At 46.0% G+C, this 25900-nt stretch overlaps 2 protein-coding genes across 2 annotated transcripts in view; both read left to right on the top strand.

The window, feature by feature from the left end:
* The window catches only part of SYNPO (synaptopodin), a 219785-nt gene that overhangs the window by 136966 nt on the left and 56919 nt on the right, over positions 1-25900 (top strand). The window lies entirely within an intron of this gene.
* Positions 3400-24744, top strand: SMIM3 (small integral membrane protein 3). Its single transcript, XM_058677425.1, has 2 exons — positions 3400-3874; positions 23412-24744. The coding sequence occupies exon 2, from the start codon at positions 23423-23425 to the stop codon at positions 23603-23605; it is 183 nt and encodes a 60-aa protein (XP_058533408.1). The 5' UTR covers positions 3400-3874; positions 23412-23422; the 3' UTR covers positions 23606-24744.

Genomic DNA, 25900 nt, shown 5'->3' with positions numbered 1-25900 from the left:
TATGTGCATGTTTCTTTGTGACGTCAGTTCTCTGTACAGTCCCAGTCATCCACATAAATCACCAACAGCCCTGGTTGTTGTAGGCATTTGGTGAGTGAGCCATGAGATGGAAGATTTCCTCCCCTCTGCCTTTCAAGGTGAAAATAAATCAATAAGCATGGAAAAAGAGAGGCAAAAGTGTGTTGTGTGCACTGTGGGTTGTGGTTGATGTTTTTTCCATTCTCTCTTAGAATTATCCAGGCAGCTAAAGCTCATTAATTAATTTATTTGATTTAGTATCATTCCAAATTCTCCAGCGCCTTGGAAATTATGTATAAGCTGATTACAAAGTAACATAATTATTAATGATCTAAAAATCTGAGGAAATTTGGCTTAACTACAATCTCCTTGATAAAGCACTTTCTGTCACTCCGTCATATCATCTTGCTTATTTATCTATTTACACATTATGAATATTTTCTCACTAGATGGAAATGTAATCAAGAAAGGGAATTTATCTTCTTCCTGGAGTAACTTCACATGAAGGAGTGCAGGAATAAAATATTCAGTTATAACACCTACATTAGGGAGAAGGCAAAGGTCTCATTTTTACTCTTTTACAAGTGAGGAAATTGAGACATCAGTAATTCTCGAGCTATTGAATAACAGACACAGAATTTCGTTTTCCTGATTTCCAACCCTGTGCTCACTTTGGCAGCACATATACTGATTTCCAATCCAGTATATCACATTATTTCTTACAACTACGTAAATGTACCTGTGTAAGTGACAAATGAAAAATGAAAATACTGTGTAGATGTAATCGAGTCAGGGGTACATGCTATAAATTGCATGCTAATGGGACATCCCTTAAGCATTCTCTACTTTCTAAACTTTTGTTTGTTTATTTTATTTTATTTTATTTTATTATCTTATTTTATTTTTTTAGAGAGAAATTTTGTTGGCTGGTTTATTCCCCAAATGACTGCAAAGCTGGACCAAGGCCAAAGTCAGAGTTAGGATCCAAGAATTCATTTCAGATCTCCCATGTGGGTGAAAGGAACCCAGTCACTTAAGCTGTCACCACTGCCTCTCATGATTTGCATTGGCAGGAGGCTGGAGTTAGAAGCAAGTCTGGGAGACTGGTGTGATGGCTCAACTGATTAATCCCTGCCTCAAGCACCAACATCTCATATGGTCACCAATTTGTGTCCTGGCTGCTCTACTTCCCATCCAGCTCCCAACTGAGAAAGTAGTAGAGGATGGCTCAAAACTTTGGGACCCTGTACTCGTGTGGGAGACCTGGAAGAAACTGCTGGCTCTTGGCTTCAGATTGGCTCAGTTCTGGCTATTGTGGCTATATGGGGCCTGAACCAGTGCATAGAAGATCTTTATCTCTGTCTCTTCTTCTCTTTGTAAATCTGCTTTTCCAATAAATATAAACAGATCTTTAAAAAAAAATCAAGTCTGAAATTGAACCCAGATATGCTGATGTGGAATGTAGGCATCTTAATCACTTGGTCAAAAGCTCACGCCAAGCAGTATTTTGGTAGAGGCCAATGTTACTAGCCTACAGCTTCTCTACAGATCACCCCCATTGATGATGGAGTCACGTGCTGATAAACTCATCACAAATTGAAAATATTGTCATTTAAAAATGCATTTATTCAGCCTAACCTACATAATATCATACTGCAACATTGTAGAGTATGAACTATTTCCCCTCTACGTGCCTGATAGGGAACCTTTGCTCACTCCCACTGCTCAGCATCACAAAGGAGCAAATCGTATATTGCTTTTGTACCAGGGTGAAGTGTAGGAAAAAAAAAAAAGCCACAGGTTGAACCATTGTGAAACAGGGTAGTCTGTATTTACAAATGAGGATATGAAATACTGGGTTCAGGCATTTGCCCTTGTGGTTAATTCACCAGTGAAAACAGGCTGAGTCCCATATTGGAGTTTAATTTCCAGCTCTGGCTCCTGGACCCAGTTTCCTGCTAATGCAGACCCCATGAGGCAGCAGTAATGGCTTAAGCAAATGGGTTCCTGCCGTTCACATGGGAGACCGGAACTGTGACCCGGACACTTAGCTTTAGCCTCAGTCCAGCCCTGAGCAATTGAGAAATGAACCAAAGAATGGAAGCTGTTTTTCTTAGTCTCTAGTAAACAAAAAGAAAGTGAAATATGAGCCAGTTCCTGATTTATTGTTGTTGTCACACAAGCTTGTTGCTGCAATGGGTCAAGTCTTCCCTCTTGCACTCCAACACAGGACCCATGACTCTTGCAGTGCTGTTTCAGCACAATCAGTGCAGTTGAGACAGCAGGCTTCATGTGGTACACTTCTCATAGAGGATGCAAACTTTGTCCTTTTCACTTGCTTCTTGGGTCTCAGGGCAAATTGACATTAAAGAAATATTAAAATACCGATTTATGACTAACTGGGAAAAGACAGATGCAGTATGGCTGATTCTGGCTCCGGCCCTGGGCCTCTGCCTTATGTCCAAGACAAGCCAATGGTCAGGCAGTGAGCATGGATTACCAGTTGTTCATCCAAGGCAACACCCTCCTCCTTCTTCCTCTAATCAGGGGAATAATTGTATTAAGCTAAGATTAGCCGCCTTTAATAGCTTTTTCTCCTACGAAAAGTTTTGTGTTAACCTCTTCAAAACTGATTGTGCTTGTTTTATGCTCCCACACATTCTGCTCTGATCAAAGTCTTTAGAATTTCTATCAAAAATCATTTCTCACGTCAGTCATCTTCATCCTCATTGTCTTTCCCCTGAAAAAGTGGTGAGGGATGGGCTGATCTTGCCATTTCTGGAGAACAACAAGTCCTCAGTGAGGGCAACAGAGGAAGCAGCCGGGGAATGCCAGGACCAGCTTCCTACAGGATTTAGGCCAGGGTGAGTGCCCCCTGGCTCTTGCTGTGTCCATGCTGCTGGGGAGAGGGGCGCTGGAGGTGGGGAATAGAGGACCAGAGAACTGAGACACATCTGGGCTCCCACGCTTCCCAGGGCACCAACTGCGAGTCCAGGCCTGCATTTCTGCTCTCAGAAGAGCAGAATTGAGTTCGAAGGTGGGCTACGTGTAGACAAGGCTGGGCGCCCCTACAGGGTGGGGCTGGTGGCTGCAGGGTTAGTACTGTCCTGTGAGGGGACAGGAAGCTTGGTATCAGCTCAGTTCTGAGCCATGTATCATTATCCCCAAACCAACAGGAAAACTAAGGGACCCTATTATGTCAAGCAACCACCCAGCTTCATACCGGTCCTCCCACCAAGGCTGGCAGGTGGGTGTGTTAACAACGGAGATGGGAAGCTGCTTTAACCGTCCCGCACGTTAATTCACTGCGACCCAGGCAGGACATGCGGGTTCCGGCTCCTGTAGCTTAACTCACTGACTGGATTTGCCCTGTTTACATGACAGCTGCAGATAACCTCCGAGGGCACCTTCTGGGCTAGCTCTCTCGGTTTGGAGATAAAGTGGCTTGACCAGGATTAATTTGCAACCAGTGACGAGCAGAACCCCAGCTCCTCTGTACCTTCTTCCCCACGCAGGTGGCTCTCTTGTTTGCGACCCTATCTGGGGATTCTGGGGGAGGAGCCGAACAGGCTTGCTGCGGCCAGGAGCCGGGGTTTTCCGGGGGCGCGCCCCGGGCCGCCGTGCATTCCTGAGCAGCGGCGCGCCGCGCCCTGGTGCCGAGCCACGCGTCCCGACTGCTGCTGCGCTCAGCCGCCTGTCCGGGCGCCAAGGGGTCCGGGGTTCCTGGCGCGGGCCAGGGTCGTTTTCAGCTCCAGCGGTCCCGAGACCTGGAAGAGCGCTCAGAAATCCTGTTCAAGGAACTTTCCGCGATTCGCAGCGACGGGATCGTGGGGTTGACAGCAGCTCGGCGATCGCGGTGAGTGGGACCACCGGTGTCTTTTACGGGGCTCGGGCTGCGCGGAACCCTGTGGATTCCCGAGCTCAGGCTCACGTTGCCCCGGGGCCGGGGCCCTCCCACAGTCCAGCCGGTGCCTTCTACTGCTTGCTTTCTTGCCTTCTTCACTTGTGCACTGCTCCTCCTCCCCGCTTTTTCTTTCTCCCGCTCCCAACCTGAGTCGTCACCACCTCCTGCTCTGGGTCTTGGGCCTCCGGCGATGCCAGAGCAGGGTGGTGGAGTCCCAGCCCCGCCCGGAGACGGCTTCTGCCCCGGGTTTCCAGCCGTGCCTTGCTGGGAGGGCGCCCCATCCTCTAACTGCTCTGCCGCCCTCAGTCCTCCAGGCCCGGCGCCTGCTCCCAAGCGCAGGCGTGGATTTTTCCTGGGTTGGGATGTGCACCACACGGAGTAGCAGTTGTCTGCCCTGGATTTGGAGTCCAGACTCCTGGGTTCTAGCCTTGGTTCTGTCATCAGCTGCTTCTCTATTCTCTCTCAGCCCTGTTTCCCCATTCGTGAAATGGGGATAATATGGTTTACATAGATGACAGATGAGATTGGGTGGGGGCAGATACCTGCTTTCTGACAAGTTCTGTCCTCCTTAGGGGCTACCTCTCCTTTATCTAGGACTTAGTGGTTGCACTTATGAACTCCCTCTACCCCTCCACAGCCTATGCCCTGCCCTCCTATTTTTCCAGGGGAGGGACTGCCAAGACCTGGCAAATAAAGGGTGCCCACTACATGCTCACGTCCCCTGTAAAAACCTCGATGGGGGTCGTTATTCTGAGCAGCCACGCAGCATCTGGGGACCGCTGATTTTCCTCTCTTCAGATAATGACTAAGGCTTGGGAGCTCTGGGTCAGGGAAGTGACAGCTGCTCTCACATGCCATGTTAGACATTCCTTGAACATTTGCAGTAATCTCTGGGGCTAGGAGAGTGGACCAGGATGGTGAATGCCAGATGGGGGTAGGAAGATCCTGTGAGTTATCTGTTTTGTGATTGTTTTTCAAGATTTAACATTTATTTGAAAGGCAAAGTGACACGGAGAGAAAGAGAGAGAGAGATCTCTGCTGGTTGAGAGAGAGAGAGAGAAAAATCGTCTATCTGCTGGTTCACTCCCCAAATGACTGCAAAGGCCAAGGCCGGACTTCACAGAAGCCAGGATCCTGGCACTCATCTGGGTCTCCCATGTGGATGGCAGCGGGTCCATGTACTTGGGCCATCCTCTGCTACCTTCCCAGGTATGTTAGCATGGGGGTAGATCAGAAGCAGAGCAGCTGGGACTCCAACCAGCACCCAGATTTTGGTGGGGCAGGCCTTGGCCTAACCTGCTGTGCCATGACTCTGGCCACTGACTGAGGCGTTTCCCTGCTCTGGGCCTCTGCAGCATGAGGAGAGGGGCTGGACAAGTGCGTGTTTGCTTTGGAGTAGACACAGCAAGCTCTTTAGGGCTCACCAGGGCACTCATCAATATGCTGGACACTCGTGAGACAGCCCAGCCACACTGCAGGAAATAATGTACCACTCTACAGAGAGAGTGGAAAACGCTCAGTAGTGCTTCTGTGCTGCATTGGGGACCTTCTCTTTCCAGCCGCTCTGAGGGCCATGAGTCATGCCGTGGGGCTTTACAAGTCACACTCATCAAATGTTCCACACGCTGACCTCCTAGAGCCTCCCCAATGTGGGCTCTTGTGCACAAAAGATCTGGGGCAGTCGCAGAACCACTCAGCTGTGGTGAGACAAAGGACAAGTAACAGACTCTCGGGTCCAAGAGCATGGGGTCACGACCTCAGTCACTCTCCTGGCCATAAGCTGATTCTTCTTTTATCTCCTTTGTTGTTGTTTTCATTTTTTATTACTTAAAAAACATGTTCTGTTTCTTATCTGTGGATTCAAACATAGAAGGGACCCAGCTCCAAGGAAAGAAAGTCTTTATCTTGGCTGTGACATCATACCTGCCACCACCCACAGTTGATAGGCGTCAACCTTGGCATTGCCACGCCCTGCAGTGCCCATTCCCTGCGTGGCCAAGTGTGTGGAATGATGTAACACTAGTTACATTCAGTACTTGTTGAGTGCTTCCTAGGAGCCAGGTGTTATTCTGTGTTTTACAGGTATGGACTTGTTACACCTTTACCACAATCTCCTTACAGAGGGCCTATCATTTCCTGTATTTCACAGATGAGGAAATAGTCAGTCATTCATCTGAGAGTACCTGGGCAATGAGTGGCACAGCTGCAGTTTGAACCCAGGCAGTTGAGCTCCAGGGCCTGTCCTCTGCACTGCAATGGGGGGAGTCAGGCTTCAGATCTTGCCTCTGTCACCTTCTCAGGAAAGCCCTGTGGGGGTTTGATAGCCACTACACTAGCAGATCACTAGAGACCCTGGTACTCATATAACTTGCCAGGAAACAGTGACACTCAAGGGGAATGAAGGGCAAAGCACTGGATAGTAAGCCAGGGGAACAGGTCAGAGGTAGGAGGGTTGGCCACGTTAGAGAACCGCAAGGTGGGCCCACTATGTAGCATACACCTCAATATTGCTGGACTGTCCTGTGAATATGAAAATCTGAGGGTGCTTGGGTCTGCAAGTCTTCACATACACTTGAGATCATTTCTAGAGTTCTTACAATAGCTGATAGAATGTAAATGCTATGGAAATAGTTTTTAAAACCTTATTTTATGGGGAATAACGACAAGAAAAAAGCTGTTCAGCATGGTTGCAACTGTTTTTTAAGACTGCTTTTGATCCCTGATTTGTTAAATCCATGAGGAGAAGCCACAGATACAGAGGGCTGACTGTACTTTTAAATTGCTTAATTGTGTATGGATATAACTTCTTCCTTTTGCTGATTAGGTTTCCAATTGGCTGATTGATTGGGTACATGACTTGTTGGTGACTCACTACATAGGATCAAGGGAAATGAAACTGAGAGAGAGCAGAGACAGAGAAAACGACACTGAGGTTCCCAAATTAGCTCCAGTTTATGATGATCCACATCTGACATACCTGTCACTACCAGTCCCTACAGAGGCCAACTGCTAGTCAGTGCATCTCATTCCTACAGGCCAAGAGGCCTCCACCATGCAGACGTCCTGACAGGCCCTACCAAGCGAGCCTTTGCTCTTCCAGTCTCCCCACCTCATCCCCCTGGATATGGTCAAGGAAGCAACAAGTGGCAAAACAGGACATTTTTCAACCTGAGTGCCTCAAAATATCTTGGGAAATGATGCTGTTTTAAACATCATGCTTTTCTATTCATTCTTACCTGTCTTTCATCAGTGGTCTCCAACATAAGCCCTGCCTGGAACTGGGGCAAGAGCAGTAGGGGAGATGGGATGAGAGGACAATAGTCAGCCTTGAGAGTTGGCCAGACCTTCAGTGATCACCTTGCACCTTATCCCTTTTCCATCCTTTCCAGTGGACCAGGTGGAGCCCTGTAGAAAAAAGTGATTTACTCAGCATCCAACAGCATGTTCATTTTCTTATGTTGTCTAACAACTTACCATATATATATATATATATATATATATATATATATATATATATATATATATATATATATATAATAGATTAGAATCTAGAGTAGGTCTCATGAGAATAAAGCAAGGTGGCATTAGGCATATTTCTTTCTCCCTGGAGGCTCTTGGGGGATCATCCACTTCCTGTTTAATGGATTTGTTGGCAGAATTCACTTCTTACAGTTGTAGGACTGAAGTTGCTGGCTGGGGACTGGTGGCCATCTGGTGCTGCCAGAGGCCTCTGTCTTTCTTGGCTCTCAGCTCCCTTTCTCTATCTTCAAGCCAACACCTGCAGATGAGGCCTTTGTGTCCCATCTCTGTGGTCCTCACTGCTGGCCTCTTGTGCCAAGATGAGGTTGAGCCCACCTGCATGTACTCGGGGTAATCTCTTCATCTCAGATTCCTTATCTTGAATCACAGTCCTGGGTCTCATGGCTCTCTCTAAGTCATGTTTCCTTTCTGAGTCAGGGCATGGGCATGTTTGGGGGCGATTTTTCTGCCTGCTCTCTGAATGAAGCCTTCTCTGGGAAAATGGGCTGCTGAAGTGCCTCAGGGTGCTGGGCGATTGGCGTCACTCCAGTGGCTCTGTCCTGCATCCCACTGACAGACCTTGTCTTGGAGCATCTGCTTTGTCAGTCCTGCACACAGCAGCACTTAGTCACTGGCAGGAGACCATGTCGCATGTGATGCGTGGGGGGGGGCTTAAACAGGATGCTATGTGTTTGGCCTGGGCTTTCTCTTCTGCAGGCTCTGCTGCATTCAAAGACGCTGGGATTGGCTAGGCTGTGTGGGACGTGCAGTCTTGAAAAGCTCTGGCTGCTTTAATGATCTCTCTGAAAGATCTTGGTGTTTTTCCACGTTTCCAGCCACAGAGGAGCAGACAGAAACTCAGGCGGGGAACAAGTCTTTAGCTCATTAGGAATTTTAGAAGAGATGGAGGCCTGGTTGCTGATGTGAAATGAGAATATAGGACTCCTTCAGGGACCTCGGGTCATAGGAGAAAGGGCTTTGATGTAGCTCTCAATTTCGATAGTTTGTGTGCCCTGCATTCATTCTGTCTCCCCAAATGCCCACAATTGCTGAAACTAGGTTAGCCCAATGCTAGGAGCCAGTAGCTCTTGTTAGGTCTCCCGCATGGGGGCAGAAGCCCAGTCACTTGAGCTGTCACATGCTGCTACCTCCTAGGGGTAGCATTAACTGAGTCAGGAGCTAATGTGCTTCCATAAGGGGTGCAGGAGTCTTAGCTATTGGGTCAAATGCCCACCACAGTGATTGCTGGAGGGTAACTTGCATTACTGGGATGCGGGTGCTTGTAGGGAGAGAGGGCTCTCCAAGAGTAAAAATTCTCTGCCTGGAGTCTGCAGTGTGGGCTAAGAGAGATGAGGACCCCATAATCCTTCCTGGATGTACACAGAACTCAGAAAATGGTGGTCAGAGGATGTCATTTTATTTTGGGGCTAGACTTCTGACTTTTAGAGTCATGGGGACTCCCACAGGGGTTCCACCAGGTTCTGTCTGGATTTGTTCAACTAACTTCCAGGAGCTGAGTTCAACTTGCAATGGCCAGTTCTCCTATATATATCCCTTTCTTTGGTCTTATATTTATTGTCATTAATGATAAGATTGGGGCCTGGTAACAGGTGCCGAAGGTGTAGCAATTAACAAGGCACGCGGCATCTGTCCTGCTTGTGTTTGCACTGGATCTGGCAACAGGACACGTGTTAACCTGCTTAAGGAATAAAAGCCAAGAAAAACAAATTAGTGAGCAACAAAGAAGTTAATCTTAGATTGTGAAAAGTATATGAAGAAAGTAAAGCAAGATATGAGATGAAGAATGGCTGCTGGATGAAAGTGGTGGTCTGGGAAAACTTTTCTGAAAGGTAGTCTTCAATTGGAGGTCTTGGACATTGAGTGGCGGGGGCGGGGGCCGTTAGCATTCTTAACATTCTGACAAGCAAACGCAGAGGACCTCAGGTGGAATCAGCCCTTGTGACACAGGTCGTTAGGTAGCCCAGGCTACGCTGGGTCTAGTGGGGTCCCTTCTTGGAATTTGATATGCCCTCACCATGTGTCCTAAATGTTCTGCTCTTTCCCCGACCATCTCAGCACCTCCAGCCAAAGCTGGAGCTTTTGGAGAGGATTCCTATAAAAGTAGGTGGTGCCGGCAGAGCCAAGGGCTCTGTCCCCTGGTAACTATTAGCCTTGTTGTTCACATTTTGCAAGCAGCTTCAGCACTCAGGCCATCTCCAGACGCCTCCAGCAGCAGTGACTCACGGCTGGTTTGAGTTGACTCCCCAAGGGTCTGTGCCCGATGGCAAGAAAATAGCCATGGCCCTGTCTGCTCAGAGTCCCAGCCTTGCTGGTCTCGGGCTGTGGCTACAGGAAGCCACCTACCTCTATCTGCCTTTTCTCCCACTTCGGGGTAATTACGCTTGGGCTGCCAGCAGGAAGTCATTTCTTTTTATTGCCTTCCTCCTGTGAACTCTTTAATGGTAAAACCGGTTGGATAACTATTGGCAATCTCTCAAAAATTAACTGTTAGCTTGAGCTCAGATGTGGAGGGTGTTTGATTTCCGGTGGAAGGTCAAGACCAGCAGACGGACTGTAAGAGGCTGTTTGCTCATGAAACGTGTAGTTGTGGCTTCCTGCCTTGGACCCAGATCAGTCACGGTGCAGGGGAGCAGTGGCAGCTGCCTAACAAAGGGCAAAACCTTCTTCCTTTTTTTCTTTTTCTTTCTTCTTCTTTTTTTTATTTGAAAGAAAGAATAAGAGAGAGAGGGATATCTTCCATCTATTGATTTGCTCCCCAGATGGGCGCAACCCAGGGTGGGACCAGGCTGCAGCCAGGAACTTCTTCCAGGTCTCCCACATAGGTGCAGAAGCCAAGGACTTGAGCCATCCTCTACTGCTTTCCCAGGCCACAAACAGGAAGCTGGATGGGAACTATTGCAGTCAGGACGCAAATTGGTGTCCATATGGGATGCTGGCTTGGCAGGAAGTGGCCTTATCTGGTGTAGCACAGAGTCAGCTCCAGGAACTTAATTTTTTTAAAACTCTCTTTACAATCTATATGTCTTTTTTCATTTGTTTGTTTATTTATTTATTTTAAAATATTTATTTACTTGAGAGCCTGACTAGGGGAGGAAGAGAGAGATCTCCCATCAGCTAATTCACTTCCCAAAAGGCCACAACAGCACATTAACTAGGACTGTGACTGAGACAAACTGAAGTCAGGAGCTCCATCTAGGTCTTTCATATGAGTGGCAGAGACCTAAGGCATTAGAAGAAAGCTAGGGACTTGAAGTGGTACTCTGGTTTGGGATGCTGAAACATCAGCTTAACCCGCTGTGCCACAATGCTGGCCCCTCAACTGAAGTTCTGTGAAGCTCTGATTGTTTACCAGACATTACCCTCATTGCTCCTTTTGCCTTAGCTCATTTAACTTCCACCGCATCCCAGTGAAGCCATCAGTATTAGGAGTTATCACTAGTCTCTTTGACCAGGACTACATATGATCGCAACACACTGTGTAAATCATCACTTCTGGGCTTTGTTGTTGAGGTATGTTCTGTTAATCCTGCCTTTCCCCTCCCTTCTCCCACTTGAATGTCTGTGTATCCATCTAAGTCCACGTCAGGGCCCCCTTTCTTCTGAAGTCTTCTATTGTACATAGGCAGAAACAATGGAATTAGTTTTAGTATTTTTTCTGGGCATCTATTACATTCCAGGACACTTTACTCATCATCCCTCTTTATCCTCATGATAAGGATGCTGCAGTGTGATGGTTTTAATCTCCCTATTTTATAGATGGAAAGACAAAAGCTTGGGATTTTTAAACAAGTTGTCCAGATCCTGGACTTTAGAATTGAGCTCTTTGTACTTCTTCTCTTCTCCAATAGGAAGTAGTTTGCACTTTTAGTGCACCATTCTCTGCTTAGTGTTGCATGGAGCAATTGCAGTTAATATTTTTTTCTCTCAGAAGAGGGTGAGTATTTCAAGGGCAGGCTCTGTATTTTGTTTGTCTTTCTCCCCCAGTCATTCTTCAATCCTCAGTATTAATCACAGTGCATACATATTTAATGAGTTAGACTGGTGTGCTAAATGTGTCAGTTTCATACTTGGACTGGAGGGATAGGTCAGTTTAACTAATCACTCTGCTGGTTGATTAAAACAAACAAAAAAACCAAAATGTGAAAATGGATGAATCACTTCCAGCTTTGTTGGTAAAGTACAGACATGGCCCAAATCTGGGTGCTCATAAACTGTAGCCTTAGGTCAGGGCACACCTGCAGGCAACCCTTTTCTTTCTTTCCTTCCTTCCTTCCTTCTTTCCTTCCTTCCTTCCTTCCTTCCTTCCTTCCTTCCTTCCTTCCTTCCTTCCTTCCCTCCCTCTTTTCATTCCTTTCTTTTGTAAAAATGTTTTTATTTCTTTGAAAGGCAGAGTTGCAGAAAGAGAGGGAGAAACAGAGAGAGATCTTCCATGCCTTGGTTCGTTGCCAACATGGTGGCAACACCTAGGGCTGGACCAGGCCGAATGCAGGAGCATGTAATTCCAACCAGGTCTCCCATGTGGGTGGCAGGGGTCCAAGCACTGGTCAATTTTCTGCTGCTTTCCTAAGCACATAAGCAGGAAGCTGATCAGAAGTGTAACATCCAGGACTTGAACTGGTGCCCATATGTGACAGTCTTACAGGCAGTGTCTTAAACTGCTATACTACCATAAAGCTGTCCTAGAATTTTTTTTAGTCAATACAAGAATGAATCTTTGTAGACTCCTGCTCTGTGGTGGTATTGTCTCATGTCCTTCTTCCAATTTTCTAAGGCATATACTGATTACCCATTTTCGTTTCTATTTTCAGTGGCTTACTTAGAAGCATGAGACAGTTAAAAGCCACTTATTAAAGGAATCTCAGCCAGAAAGGGGTCACATTTAAATCCAAGCTGACTGGCCTTAAAGAGTCTGGTGGGTTTTTGTGTGTGTGTGTGTGTGTGTGTGTGTGTGTGTATTGTTGTTGTTGTTGTTGTTTCAAAGGAAAAGATACAGAAAGAGAGACAGACAGAGATCTCAAGTCTGCTAGTTCACTCCCCAACCCTTGGGGCTGGGTCACAGTGAAAACATGAGTTGGGAACTCAAACTACATGTTCCATGTGAGTGGCAGGATGGGAGACTGAGCCATCACCTGCTGTCTCCCATGGTGATAAAATTATGACATGGAGTTATCTTAAGTTACCTCTTGAGCGCTCTGCCAGACATGCACCCTGGAGCCTGGGTTTTAAACATTTCCCTGTAGAAAGGTAAAGGGAAGAATCTCCCCACATTTCCTGTTGTATCCAAGTTTTCCCTCCCCATGGAAGAATTTCAATGGCCCTGCTAGAATCTAAGATCTGTTTACAAAAGAGCTATGAGATGTCTGCTTGTACCTGTACTTGCAGGTAGAGCCAGTTGCATTCCATGTGGAAGAAGCACGCAGATGCTGTGCTGGGTAAAAATCAGAGCTAAGGCAGAGGGAAGCCCAACTCCTGTGCCGTTCCTCCATTCCTCCCTTGCTCTCAGTGTATGTGTGGAATATCTCACAACAAGGAGGCTTCTAGTGTCTCTCCTCCCTCCTCTGGTGTTCTGACCCACTGTGAGGAATGCATAACAGACCAGATCCATGCATTTTGGGTGTTAGGCGAAAGGGATGAAGTGCAAAGGTGGAACTGAATGTATATCAATGATTCTCATGAAGCATTTTGTGTGTGTGTGTTGGATCCTGGCAAAGCAGCTGCCTCACCTTTTGTGATATTGGTTAGGGTTCTGTGTCTCAAGGAACCACATCAGCCCATCAGTGATCATGTAGCAGGAAGGCACAGTCAAGAAAGTGATCTGGTCCAACATTCAGCTAGCACTTTCTCCTCAGCCCCAAATAATCTTAAAAAAATTTATTTTTTATTTAGTTGAAAGGCACAGTGATGGAGGCAGGTGATAGATAGATAGATAGATAGATAGATAGATAGATAGATAGATAGAGATCTTCCTTTAGCTGAGTCATTCCTCCACAGCCCACAATAGCCAGGGCTGGACCAGGCCAAAGCCAGGAGCTGGGAACTAAGTCTGGGTTTCCTATGTGGATGACAAAGACCCAAGCACTTGTTGCATCACCTGCTCCCTCCCAGGGAGAGCATTAATCAGGAAGCTGGATTAGATGTGAAGGAGCCAGAACTCAAACCAGGCACTTTAAGGGCTCATAGATGTTCCATGCAGAGACTTAACTTGTGTGCAAAGGAGAAGTCTTGATCTTGTAAATTATATATCTCCCTTTCTCCAAATTTGGAATGACTTTTGGTCAGAAATAGTAAACTCTGACCTGGACCTTGAAGAGAGTCGTGAGACTGGGAAACTTCGTGCTTACATACAATTGGATCCTTGTGGGCTCTGGAGGTGGCCATACTGAGTGCCTTGGTGAGTCCAGAGTCAAGAGACCTGAGTCTGACTTCACCTAGTTTTATGATCACTGCCTGGCTGACTTCTCTTGGCTTTAGTCTCCAAAGCTGCAAAATAATGTCATCAAACATGGCATTATGGTGAGGGCTTAGAAAGTTAATACGTGGGACCAGGCCAGGGTAGCACTTACATTTGACAAATACAAATACTACACAATGAATCAAATAGAATATTTTTACAAACTGAAACCCATATGCTGGTAAACAAATGGTAGTTTTCATGATCCTGTGTTTGAGGGAGTCAGGGGTGTGTTTTTGTGAAGCAAAACAGGCATAATGACCAGGCAATGGTAGGGTCTAAAGAGCATCTTGCCTTTAAGTCCTGGACAAAGGGATGAATGAAGAAACATTCCGAGTGGAATTATGTGTTCTGAAGGTATTCATCCACAAATAAGAACACCATTGCCCTGAGATTAAATGCATTGCTTGCTAGGAAGTGTCAGGGTTGAAAGGTAAATTGAAGCTCAGCTTTGTTGCCTGAAACTCACTTTTTCTTAAAAACCGCAACTTGAGGTTGATGCTGTGGCATGAGAGGTTAGACAACTGCTTGTAGCACCAACATCCCATATGAGTGCTGATTTGAGTTCCAGAATGATTTATCTCTGATCCAGCTCCCTGCTAATGCACCTGGGAATGCAGAAGATGGTCCAAGTACTTGGGCTCCTGCACCTAGGTGGGAGACCCAGTTGGAGTTCCAGGCTCCTGACTTTAACCTGGGCTGGCCCTGGCCATTGCATTTTTTTTTAAAGATCTATTTATTTTACTTGAAAGTCAGAATTAGAGAGAGGGATGAAGGGAGAGGGAGATCTTTCCTCTGTTGATTAACTCCCCAAATGTCTGCTGCCATGGCCAGAAACCCATGTCTAGATCCATCCAGTTTGTAGTGAACCAGCAGCTGGAACATCTCCTCTCTCTCTCTGTTTCTCCCTCTCTCTCTCTATAACTCTACTTTTCGAATAAATAAAATTAATCTCTTTTAAAAATGCCTGCTTGGGCCCGGCGGCGTGGCCTAGCGGCTAAAGTCCTTGCCTTGAAAGCCCCGGGATCCCTTATGGGCGCCGGTTCTAATCCCGGCAGCTCCACTTCCCATCCAGCTCCCTGCTTGTGGCCTGGGAAAGCAGTCGAGGACGGCCCAATGCATTGGGACACTGCACCCGCGTGGGAGACCCGGAAGAGGTTCCAGGTTCCCTGCTTCGGATCAGCGCGCATCGGCCCGTTGCGGCTCACTTGGGGAGTGAATCATCGGACGGAAGATCTTCCTCTCTGTCTCTCCTCCTCTGTGTATATCTGGCTGTAATAAAATGAATAAATATTTTTAAAAAATGCCTGCAAACTGTAGGAATTTTAATTTGTGAAATTTACACACAATTTTTTTTCTTTAATTAGAAAATTTGCCACATATTAGGTTTGACTGGAGCAATGATGCGTTCTCTTGTCAAAGAACTTGGAGTTTCGTAAGAAAGGTGGTCCCAGGAGTCAAGTAGAACATCCCTCTTCCAGCCTAAATTGAATCAAGTACAGTACGGTTTGTTCATCCTTTGGAGAAACTTGCTTTTTAAAAGCCTTTTCACTCAATCTTGTTAGTGGATATCAAGTAGTCATTTTGGAATTATTGGCCTTTCCGTTAAGTTACCTGAATTGCTTACCTCCATGGCCTGGGAAGGGACAACGACATGCCAGGAACACTGAGTCTGAGATGGGTAGGGCTGGCCTGGGTATTACCAGGGGCTTCTCAGCTGCAGAGCCTAGGGTGGAGTTAATGCAGTTTATTAGATAAATATATCTTGAACCTGTGTCATAGTTCTTTCTGTTCAAAATGACAGGGGTTTAGGCCTGGCTTGCTGCTTTATTTCCCACGGCTATAGAAGTACAGTCTTTTTTTTTTTTTTTCTAATCAGTGATAGCATTAATTTGTGACACTAGTGGTTTGAGTCATGTTCCAGTTAGAACCGTTAATCAGAAATAATAAGCAATATATCTGAGAAATAAATGATAAAGCAAATAGCTTTAGAGCTATTAATTGAGTGTTCCAAGAAACAAGGTTTTTGTGCACTTGTAAGGAGCTGGTGCACCCGGATGCCAAGCAGAGGTCAGTCAGAAGTCAGCTAGCAGAAGAAGCTCACAGTCCTGCTTTTTCTCAAGCAAAATTTTCCAGCCAGCAATCAAAGCTGCCAAGTGTAAGATTTGCTTAGTTTTTATTTTGGGAATAAAATTCTCCCTTGGTAGTGAGGAGAGGTGTACTGCAACCCGTACACAAAAGACACACGTCATAGGACTGAGGGGAACAAGGCAGGTGGGGCTCCCTGGGCTCTGTGAGGCCTGACCTCATCTGTGTCCAGCCACGGCAGGGCCTTGGAGAACATCACAACCTGTGACTTTCAGACTGTCCTGAGGAGCCCACATGATCCAGGGAAAGCTGCGTGGCTGTGCTGTGCCAGGAAGCCAGCAGGTCATGCCAGGCAGACACCTGACAACAACAATTGCACAGGTAGGGCCCGGCGGCGTGGCCTAGCGGCTAAAGTCCTCGTCTTGAACGCCCCGGGATCCCATATGGGTGCCGGTTCTGGTCCCGGCAGCTCCACTTCCCATCCAGCTCCCTGCTTGTGGCCTGGGAAAGCAGGAGAGGACGGCCCAATGCATTGGGACCCTGCACCCGCGTGGGAGACCTGGAAGAGGTTCCTGGTTCCCGGCTTCGGATCGGCGCAGCACCGGCCATTGCGGCTCACTTGGGGAGTGAATCATCAGACAGAAGATCTTCCTCTCTGTCTCTCCTCCTCTCTGTATATCTGACTTTGTAATAAAAATAAATCTTAAAAAAAAAAAAACAATTGCACAGGTAGGCTGTCAGATCCATTGTCATTTGGAAGGAAAACCGGCTTTACTCTCCTACCAAGGAAATTTTGTGTGGTCTGGCTTCATGCTGCGTTCAGTCTGAGCTGCAGTTGTAGAGCGCTGAGTGCTTAGTGTTTTCTGGGTTGCCTGACCAGCCCTGCTGAGTAGAAGGGACCGCAGGCCTCCCCACACTTTGACCCGAGCAGCTTTAGTTTGAACACAGTTTCATTCGTGCATGTAAATAGGGATGTGGTGTGCAGGAGACAGGAAGAGTCTGGTTTATTCTTCTCCTGGCTTTGTTTTGTTTTTATCTTTTTATTTTTTAAATATTTATTTGAAAGACAGAGCTGGAGAGGGACAGACAACCTTTCATTTTCTGGTTTACTTCCCAAATGGCTATAACAGCCAGGGGTGGACCAGGCCTAAGCCAGGCACCAGGAACAGCTTTTGGTGTCCTACATGAGTGCAAAGGCTCAAGGCCTTGGGCCATCTTCTGCTTTCCCTGGTATATTAGCAGGGAGCTGGATCAGAAGTGAACAAGAACCAACACGCATATGGGATGCCAGCTTTGCAAGTGCTGGCCACTTGTTTGAGAAGAAGGGGACGTGCTCAGATCTGTGTGTTGGAATAATTACTCTCTAAGGCAGCAAGAACAAAGGTGGGGGAAGACCCCTAGTGTCTCTATCTGTGAAACGGGGCTGGTTCTAGATTTCATGTTCTATGATTCTTGATTGCAGATGAGTCAGAAGCTTACTTCTTGTAAATGACAGGTTTTGCTTATGAAAGTTGGCCAGGAAGATTATGTATTCCTGGCGTGGAGTCCCAGAAACAGTTTGATGTTAATGGGTTTACTGGAAAGGGTTTTTGTGGGGTTCCTTTGGCCTAAGGCAGGTTGGCTGTTGATGTCATCAGGAGACCACAAAAACTGATTTATCCTGCCCCGAGCATCTGTAAGACTTGCATCTCCTGTGACTCACACTGCCTGCCATGTCTCAGACCCTGGAGAAAGTGATTCCATTTCCACAGCAGTCATGGCCAGCCTGTGCCTCTTCCTCCCTGGCAGGCACCAGCCTGATAGACCTGTGGCCCTGGGGAGCCTGGTTGAGGCTTCTCTGTCACCTGGGACCTGGTGGATCTGACCAGCCTAGCAACTGAGTAACCAGGACACAATCCCCAAATCTAGGTTTTAGGAAGGGTTTTGTAGGTCTTAGAGATTGTTACATCCAGGGGTTTCCCAAACCCAACTATATGCTCGAGTCACCATGGCAGTTGGGACAAAAGACCCCCTCTCTTATCCAATTCATAAAGTCTGGATGGAGACAGAAAACAAGTGTTATTTTTACTGTCTAAAGTGAGTCTTACTATGACCACAGATCTAGAGACTGATGAGAATTAGTTTGTAATAAAAATAAATCTTTAAAAAAATAATTTTCCTCTGCTCCTGTGTTTTGTTTTGTTTGTTTTATTTTTTTTTAAGATTTATTTTATTTTTATTGCAAAGTCAGATATACAGAGAGGAGGAGAGACAGAGAAGAAGATCTTCCATCCGATGATTCACTCTCCAAGTGAGCTGCAACGGCCAGTGCTGCGCCGATCTGATGCCGGGAACCAGGAACCTCTTCCAGGTCTCCCACACAGGCGCAGGGTCCCAAAGCTTTTGGGCCATCCTTGACTGCTTTCCCAGGCCACAAGCAGGGAGCTGGATGGGAAGCAGAGCTGCCGGGATTAGAACCGGCGCCCATATGGGATCCTGGGGCGCGTTCAAGGCGAGGACTTTAGCCGCTAGGCCACGCCGCCGGGCCCGCAGAGGAAAATTAACAGAACAACCTAAAATGTCAAATCAATTATGAAGACAACTTGGAGGACCAATGTTTTTAACTCTACAAATCACAGGTTTTTTCCTAATAGAAATAAGTTATTTTCTGCTGAGTATTCATAGAGAAGCAAAATTCTAAAATAAAACTTGATTAAAATAGAAACAAGTGCAGCATTCGTAATAATGGGTGCAAGAGGCACATGGCTCAAATAATTTGTGCAGCTAAGAATTAGAGCTATCTTGGGCCTACCACTGTGGCTCAATGGCTAAATCCTCACGTTGCAAGTGCTGGGGTACCATATGGTTGCCTGTTCATGTCCCAGCTGCTCCACTTTGCATCCAGCTCCCTGCTGTGGCCTGGAAAGCAGTAGAGGATGACCCAAAGCCTTGGGGACCCTGCACTCACAAGGGGAGATCTGGAAGAAGCTTCTGGCTGCTGGCTTCAGATCAGCTCATCTCTGGCTGTTGCAGCCATTTGGGGAGTAACCAATGGATGCATAATTTTTGTGTTTCTCCTTTTCTCTGTAAAACCTGGTCTGTCTTTCCAATAAAAATAAATAAATCTTAGAACTAGAGCTATCTTACTCATTCAGTCTGCATTAAATGCTCTTAGAAACTGGGGAACTCACTGTGAGTGACAGTCTGCAGTGCGTGTGTGATGTGTGGGCACAGGCTCGGGGTCTGGGGTGGTGAGAGCTGACTGTGGGATATACCAGTCTTTTGCTGAAACTCTTTTCCATTCCCATGGGAGCCCCTCTCTTCAGTTTCCTGCCCACTAGCATGTGGTCCCCTCCCCAGTGGTAGCCCACCTCCAACAGCCCCTGCTGCTACTCCCAGCACCACTCAGCAGAGTCCAGGACTGAGCCATCTGGAAATGGCTAACTTTTTGAAGTCCCTATACATCCTTACCTATCTGTTAAATTCTACAAAATCTGAATGGAAGCAATGATCCTATACACACTATTCCTGCACTTTATTTAAATATTTTGGACCTCACTGCAGATCAGTCTTTTTAATAGCTGTTAAATAAATTGCATTTTTCACCTCCAGTCCTTATTATTGCCCATTACAGAAACATTTGCTCATCATAGGCCCATTCCCTCTGCCCTCCGAGCTCTCGTCACACCCATCCTGTATTCTGTCATTCTGTTTGATTTCCATAGCTGCCATGCATGAGTGAGATCATTTAGTATTTGTGTTTCTGTGCCTGACTTATTTCACTTTGCATAATGCTCTGCAGGTCATCTGTGCTGTCATAACTGGCAGAAGTTCCCTCTTTTGAAAGGCTGAACCATAGAATGTATGTATCTCATGTTTCCTTTATCCATATTTCACATTTTCTTTATTATATATATGTATATATCTCACATTTCCTTTATCCATTCATTGTTGACTCTCTGACTTGGCTATTGTGAATGATGCTGGAATAAACATGGGGGTACATCTATCTATTGGATATACTGATCTTGAATCCTCTGGCTATATACTCAGAAGTGAGATTGTTGAATCATAAAGTAACTATATTTTTAATTTTGGGAGAAACTTCCTTACTGTTCTCCATGGTGCTTTATTTAAATAAGTTATTATTTGTAGTGAATCTGGAACAATTCTTAATGTGTAATAAGCACTATATATTTGTTAGTTGAATGAATGGGTGAATGAATGAATACATAAAATCATGGCACTATATTACATTGTATGGATACACCTTACCATATCTTACTACTTAATTGACTCTTTTGGTGGGTCAGGTACTCTAACACATATGCAGAAATATGCTTGAAGGTGTATGTGGGAGACTGTACCTTGGGTGTGGTGATCAATACCTTGCTTAAGGTGGTAACAGTGGCCATGACATCACAGGCATTAAAAAGGAAAGCTAGTGCTGAGTTAAGAGAAGGAAACAGAACCAGAATTGGGAATTTTGCCTGGGACCTAGAATGACCGAATGACAGATCTCAGGTTTGGAAGAACACCCAGGAGGATGTCTGTGCCAGCCTGTTCCTTCTGGGCTGGCAATGTGTCACGTCTGTGCTCTGGGAAGCCTTGGGGAGCCACAGTAACTCACATGAGGGAAGAGAATGCTCTCAATAGTGGTATCTGAAAGAAACAGTGGTCCTGGAAGACTCTCAGATATTATGTAAACTCCCAGCTCAAAGTCGCTTACAGTTGAATTTTTTAAAAACAATTTTTTAAAGATTTATTTCATTTTTTTTTTATTGGGAAGTCAGATATACAGACAGGAGGAGAGTCAGAGAGGAAGACCTTCTGTCCGATGTTTCACTCACCAAGCAGCTGCAATGACTGGAACTACGTCAATCCAATGCCAGGAACCAAGAGCCTCTTCCAGGTCTCCCACACGGGTGCAGGGTCCCAAGGCTTTGGGCCGTCCTCAACTGCTTTCCCAGGCCACGAACAGGGATCTGGATGGGAAGCAGGGCAGCCAGGATTAAAACTGGCGCCCAAATGGAATCCCGGCAGGTGCAAGGCAAGGACTTTGGCCATTAGGCTAGAGCGCCAGGCCCCTTTACAGTTGAATTTTAATGCTGCTATTTTTGATGATGTTATGTCTTATGAAGTTGAGTTTTTGGTGACTGTTGTGATATAGCAAGTGCAATACAAACATTAATGTGGAATAAAAAGTGGCGATGGCATATCCCAAAGTTTAAGCAAGTACCTAACAAATGCATGTGTCATAGTAGTAAGTAACTGGCTAGGAATGGAATAAAATAGTTTCTTTCAGTTTTGTGTATTATTCAAACAACTACCAAATGGTTAGTTCTCAAATAATTGCTAAGCTATTACAACATACTTAGAAGTTGTTTGAATCCATCTACCTAATAACCAGAATTCTTAGGGATTTCTTTTGGCCTGGGGGTGCTAAAACCTAAGGATGCTGTGAACTGAAAAATGTTTGGGGACAACTGAGTTACATCTTGATTCACTTGAATTCTTTCAGATGCCGGGGAGAGACACCAAGTGGGCACTGTGTTAAGCTAAAACAGGGAATTATTGGCTTGTCTTTTTGGGATGTCCTGGTTTGTAGATGGTATCTGCCTTGGCTGGGATCAAGTTCCCAAATTAAGTCATCAGAGCTCCGTCTGTTTTCCTATCTCTTGGGCAGTTTCTCCACAGCGGGCAGGATCGCCTCAGATCCTTTCTTTCCAAAGTCTGGTTGGTTTAGCAATCTCAGCAGAAAGAATCATCTTCCCCATAATCTTGAGCCTAAAATCCTAGGGAAGGGCCCAGGGTGATGGCTCAGTTGGCTAACCCTCCCCCTGCAAGCACCAGGATCCCATATAGGTGGCGGTTTGTGTCCCAGCTGCTCCACTTATCTTCTAGCTTCCTGTTTATGCCATGGGAAAGCAGCAGAAGAGGGCCCAAGTCCTTGGGACCCTGCACCCATGTGGGAAACTCTGAAGAGGCTGCTGGCTCCTGGCTTCGGATCAGCTCAGCTTCAGCCATTTTGGCCATTTGGGCAGTGAACCAGAAGATGGAAGATTCTTCTTTCTGTGAATCTGCCTTTCCAATGAAAAAAAAAAAAAAAAATTTAATCCTTTCGGAAAATTTTGCCTTCCCAGAATGTGGTTACAGAAATTAGTAATGGCCGGGCCTGGCGGCATGGCCTAGCGGCTAAAGTCCTCATCTTGAACGCGCCGGGATCCCATATGGGCGCCGGTTCTAATCCCGGCAGCTCCACTTCCAATCCAGCTCCCTGCTTGTGGCCTGGGAAAGCAGCTGAGGACGGCCCAAAGCCTTGGGACCTTGCACCCCTGTGGGAGACCTGGAAGAGGTTCCTGGTTCCTGGCATCAGATCGGCGCGCACCGGCCGTTGCGGCTCACTTGGGGAGTGAATCATCGGATGGAAGATCTTCCTCTCTGTCTCTCCTCCTCTCTGTATATCTGACTTTGTAATAAAAATAAATCTTAAAAAAAAAAAAAGAAATTAGTAATGGCCAAGCCCAGGCATATCACCACCCATGAGTGCCTTAGGTAAGCCACATGGACCAATTACGTTACCTCAGAAAGTGGGGGGGGGAGGTTCTTTTGCCAGGAAAGAACACTAAAAATGTGAACTTCTGACTTTTTCAGGTGAGGGAACAGGCTGGTAGGACAGTAGTTTGATAGCTAAGCATGGAGGCTCTGTGTTTTTGACTATCTGAGTTTATCCTTGGTCATTCTTGGTCAAGTTAGTGACATCAACATTTCTAAAGCTCTTAGAGTTCTCATCTATAAAATGGGTGTAATGGAAGATAAAGGCCATGAAATAAAAAACAGGCAGTAATTACAGTCCCAGCCTCATAAGTTTCATGGTTGAGGTGAGGGCTGAATGAGTTAACAGATGCAAAGTGGGGCCAGTACTGAGGCATAGTGAATAAAGCCACTGCCTGCAGTGCATATAACCCATATGGGTGCTGATTTGAGATCTGGCTGCCCCACTTTAGATCCAACTCCCTGCCAGTGCATCTGGGAAAGCAGCACATTTGGCCCAAGTGCTTGGGCTTCTGTACCCATGTGGGAGACCTGGAAGAAGCCCTGGCTCCTGGCTTTGGCTTGCCACAGCCCTGGCCTTTGTGGCTGTTTGAGTAGTGACTCAGCAGATGGGAATCTCCATCTCCATCTCTCTCTCTGATGCTTCCAAATAAATAAATAAATAAATCATTAAAAAATTAGACTCAAAGTGCATAGCACAGGCCTGACGATAGGAGGCTGTCAGTAAATGAAGCGGTTGCAATAACTGATCCACACACTTTAAAGTATCTCGTAAGTGGTAAATGGCCCTGCCTCTAACTCCGGGAGTTTTCCCTCCCACTAGTGGGCGTGGAGAGAAGGTACACAATGGTGATTTGCTTTTCCTGTCTCTTGCAGAGTGAAGCAGCATGGATGCTGTCAGCCAAGTGCCTGTGGAAGTCGTGCTCCCCAAGCACATCCTGGACATCTGGGTCATTGTCCTCATCATCCTGGCCACCATCGTCATCATGACTTCCTTGTTGCTGTGCCCCGCCACTGTGGTCATCATCTATCGCATGCGGACTCACCCTATCCTTAATGGAGCTGTCTGAGACCTACCCCCAAGAGGGCCAGATCGGGGTGGGGACCGGCCTTCCTTCCCAAAGCCTCTGCTTGTTCTCTGAAAGGCAGAAGGAAGGACTTCAGAACTTGGGCTTGAGTTCCAGTGTTGGTTTTGCCCCTGGCCAGCTGTGTGAACTTGGTAGAGGAACCTCACTCCGTTCCAGGTTCCTTGTCTTTCAAGTGGGGATCATGGTCCCTGTGCTTCCTACCTCACAGGGTTGTAAGAACCAATGGACTTGGTGGAGGTGAAAACTTGATGAACAACAAAGCCATTGCAGGGATGCCAGCCTTACGCTGTTTATAGAGAAGCTTGGAAGAACCAAAGAATCTGACTGCTAGTGATGGCTCAAGGTGGCAAGGGAGACAGTGAGGTTGAGTAGACTTGCCCAGTGCCCCCTAAGACAAACAAGCAAGAAACACCCTGTCCTTCTTCCACGAGATGTGCAGAACACTGGGTCACAGCTATTTTCCTTGAGATGTCATTTCTCAAGTCTTCTTCTTTGACAGGGAACTGAGAATGACATGGGGAGAGAGATGAATAGAACTTTCTACAACCTTCTCTATCAGAATCTCTATTCCTTGGCATTCTGGGGAAGAGTTTTGCCATTTTGCGGGGGGGCAATGTCATGGGAGTTGGAGCTAGATTTTCGTGTGTGTGTGTGTGTGTGTGTTAATTTTGACATTCAAGTGATGTTGGAGGATGCACAGTGGCCAAGTTCCCTGTCCAGCATTCAGGATGCGCAGACCCTATCCTTTCATGTGTCCCACTCTCGAGGAGCTCTGGCCCTCTGCATCACCTCCTGCATTATTTAGTTCTATGTGTATCCCTTCCCTACCTCCCCTAGCACCACAGCCAAGCCCAGGTACCTTTCTTTAAGAGAAGCTCCCAGGACTTCTGGAACAAGCTCAAGACAATGTTCCTTGTTTAGATGCTGATTTATATTTATATACAGATATTTCTGGACCACCCAGGCTCTCTGATATTAAGAATCAGGAACATCTTGGTATTCATTTATTAAGTTATGTAAGAAGATAGCACAAACATTAGGATATTGTTGTGTGAAAATTATACTATTACTTTGATTTCATTAGTGTGCACAATCAATTTCCAATAAAGTGCTAGAATAAGCATGTTTGAGGTCTTTCTTTAACAAGCACCTGTTAAATTCACAACTCAGATCAAAGGGTTCTGCTGAATTAATGGGCCTTATATGGTTGAAAAGCTGGAACAGAAGGAGGAAAAAAAGGATCAAATTGGTTTCCAGAGTTCTGGCTTCAGCAGGTGAGGGAAGTTATGCAATTGAAACAAACAGGTAATGCAAAGGATATAAAACAGATTCTGAAAGTAAGGTAATGTATGATGAATTTGTAAAATGCGTATGGACACATCAAGGCAGTTGGAAATGTAGATCTACTCCATGAAAAGAATTTTGTGTCTAGGGTTACCAAGTCACAAAATTTTTGTGACTTGGAGGTTAGTGTCTACAATACATATTCTTTTTTCCCCCATTTTTTATTATATTTTTGGCAATCTTTACATAGTTAATTAGGGTAAAAAGGTTCAAGGGCTACAGGAAAGTGGGTAAGACTATTGTTTCCTTCATGATACAATACATATTTATGACAGAATGAGAACCTTGCTTGGCAGTTTAGGAAACACCTGTGAGAAGAATGAGAATCGTGGGCCTGGCACAATAGCCTAGTGGCTAAGGTCCTCACCTTGCACATGTTGGGATCCCATATGGGCACCAGTTCTAATCCAGACAGCCCTACTTCCCACCCAGCTCCCTGCTTGTGGCCAGAGAAAGCAGTGGAGGATGGCCCAAAGCCTTGGGACCCTGCACCCATGTGGGAGACCCTGAAGACGCTCTAGGCTCCTGGCTTCGGATTGGCTCAGCTTCAGCCATTGCAACAGCTTGGGGAGTGAAACATCAAACAGGAGGATTTTCCTCTCTGTCTCTCCTCCTTTCTGTATATCTGACTTTGTCAATAAAAATAAATAAAAATTGTTAAAAAAAAGTGAGAATTGTGGGCATCATCCAAAGATGTGAGATAACATGTTGTGGTTTTTGAAAAGAGAAAGCAGAAATTCTAAGCTTGTATTTGTTGGCCACTGGAAAAAAAATCAAGGATCTGATATGTAACACTTTAACAACTGTATTTATTGAGATCACTGCCTCCACTGTACTATTTAGTTGTGTGAGGTGACTTCAGTTTTTAAAAGAATACATGTGTGCTCTTAGGCAGGAACGGTTGATGAACATTTCCCATATACTCCCAATATG

This window comes from Ochotona princeps, chromosome 19 (assembly GCF_030435755.1).
Source record: "Ochotona princeps isolate mOchPri1 chromosome 19, mOchPri1.hap1, whole genome shotgun sequence".
NCBI lineage: Eukaryota > Metazoa > Chordata > Mammalia > Lagomorpha > Ochotonidae > Ochotona > Ochotona princeps.
The sequence above is the reverse complement of the archived record's forward strand: the minus strand, read 5'-3'. Positions and strand labels throughout refer to the sequence as shown.

Bases quoted from the DNA above. Each gene is read 5' to 3' on its own strand.
- SMIM3 (XM_058677425.1), top strand. From the start codon at position 23,423: ATGGATGCTGTCAGCCAAGTGCCTGTGGAAGTCGTGCTCCCCAAGCAC.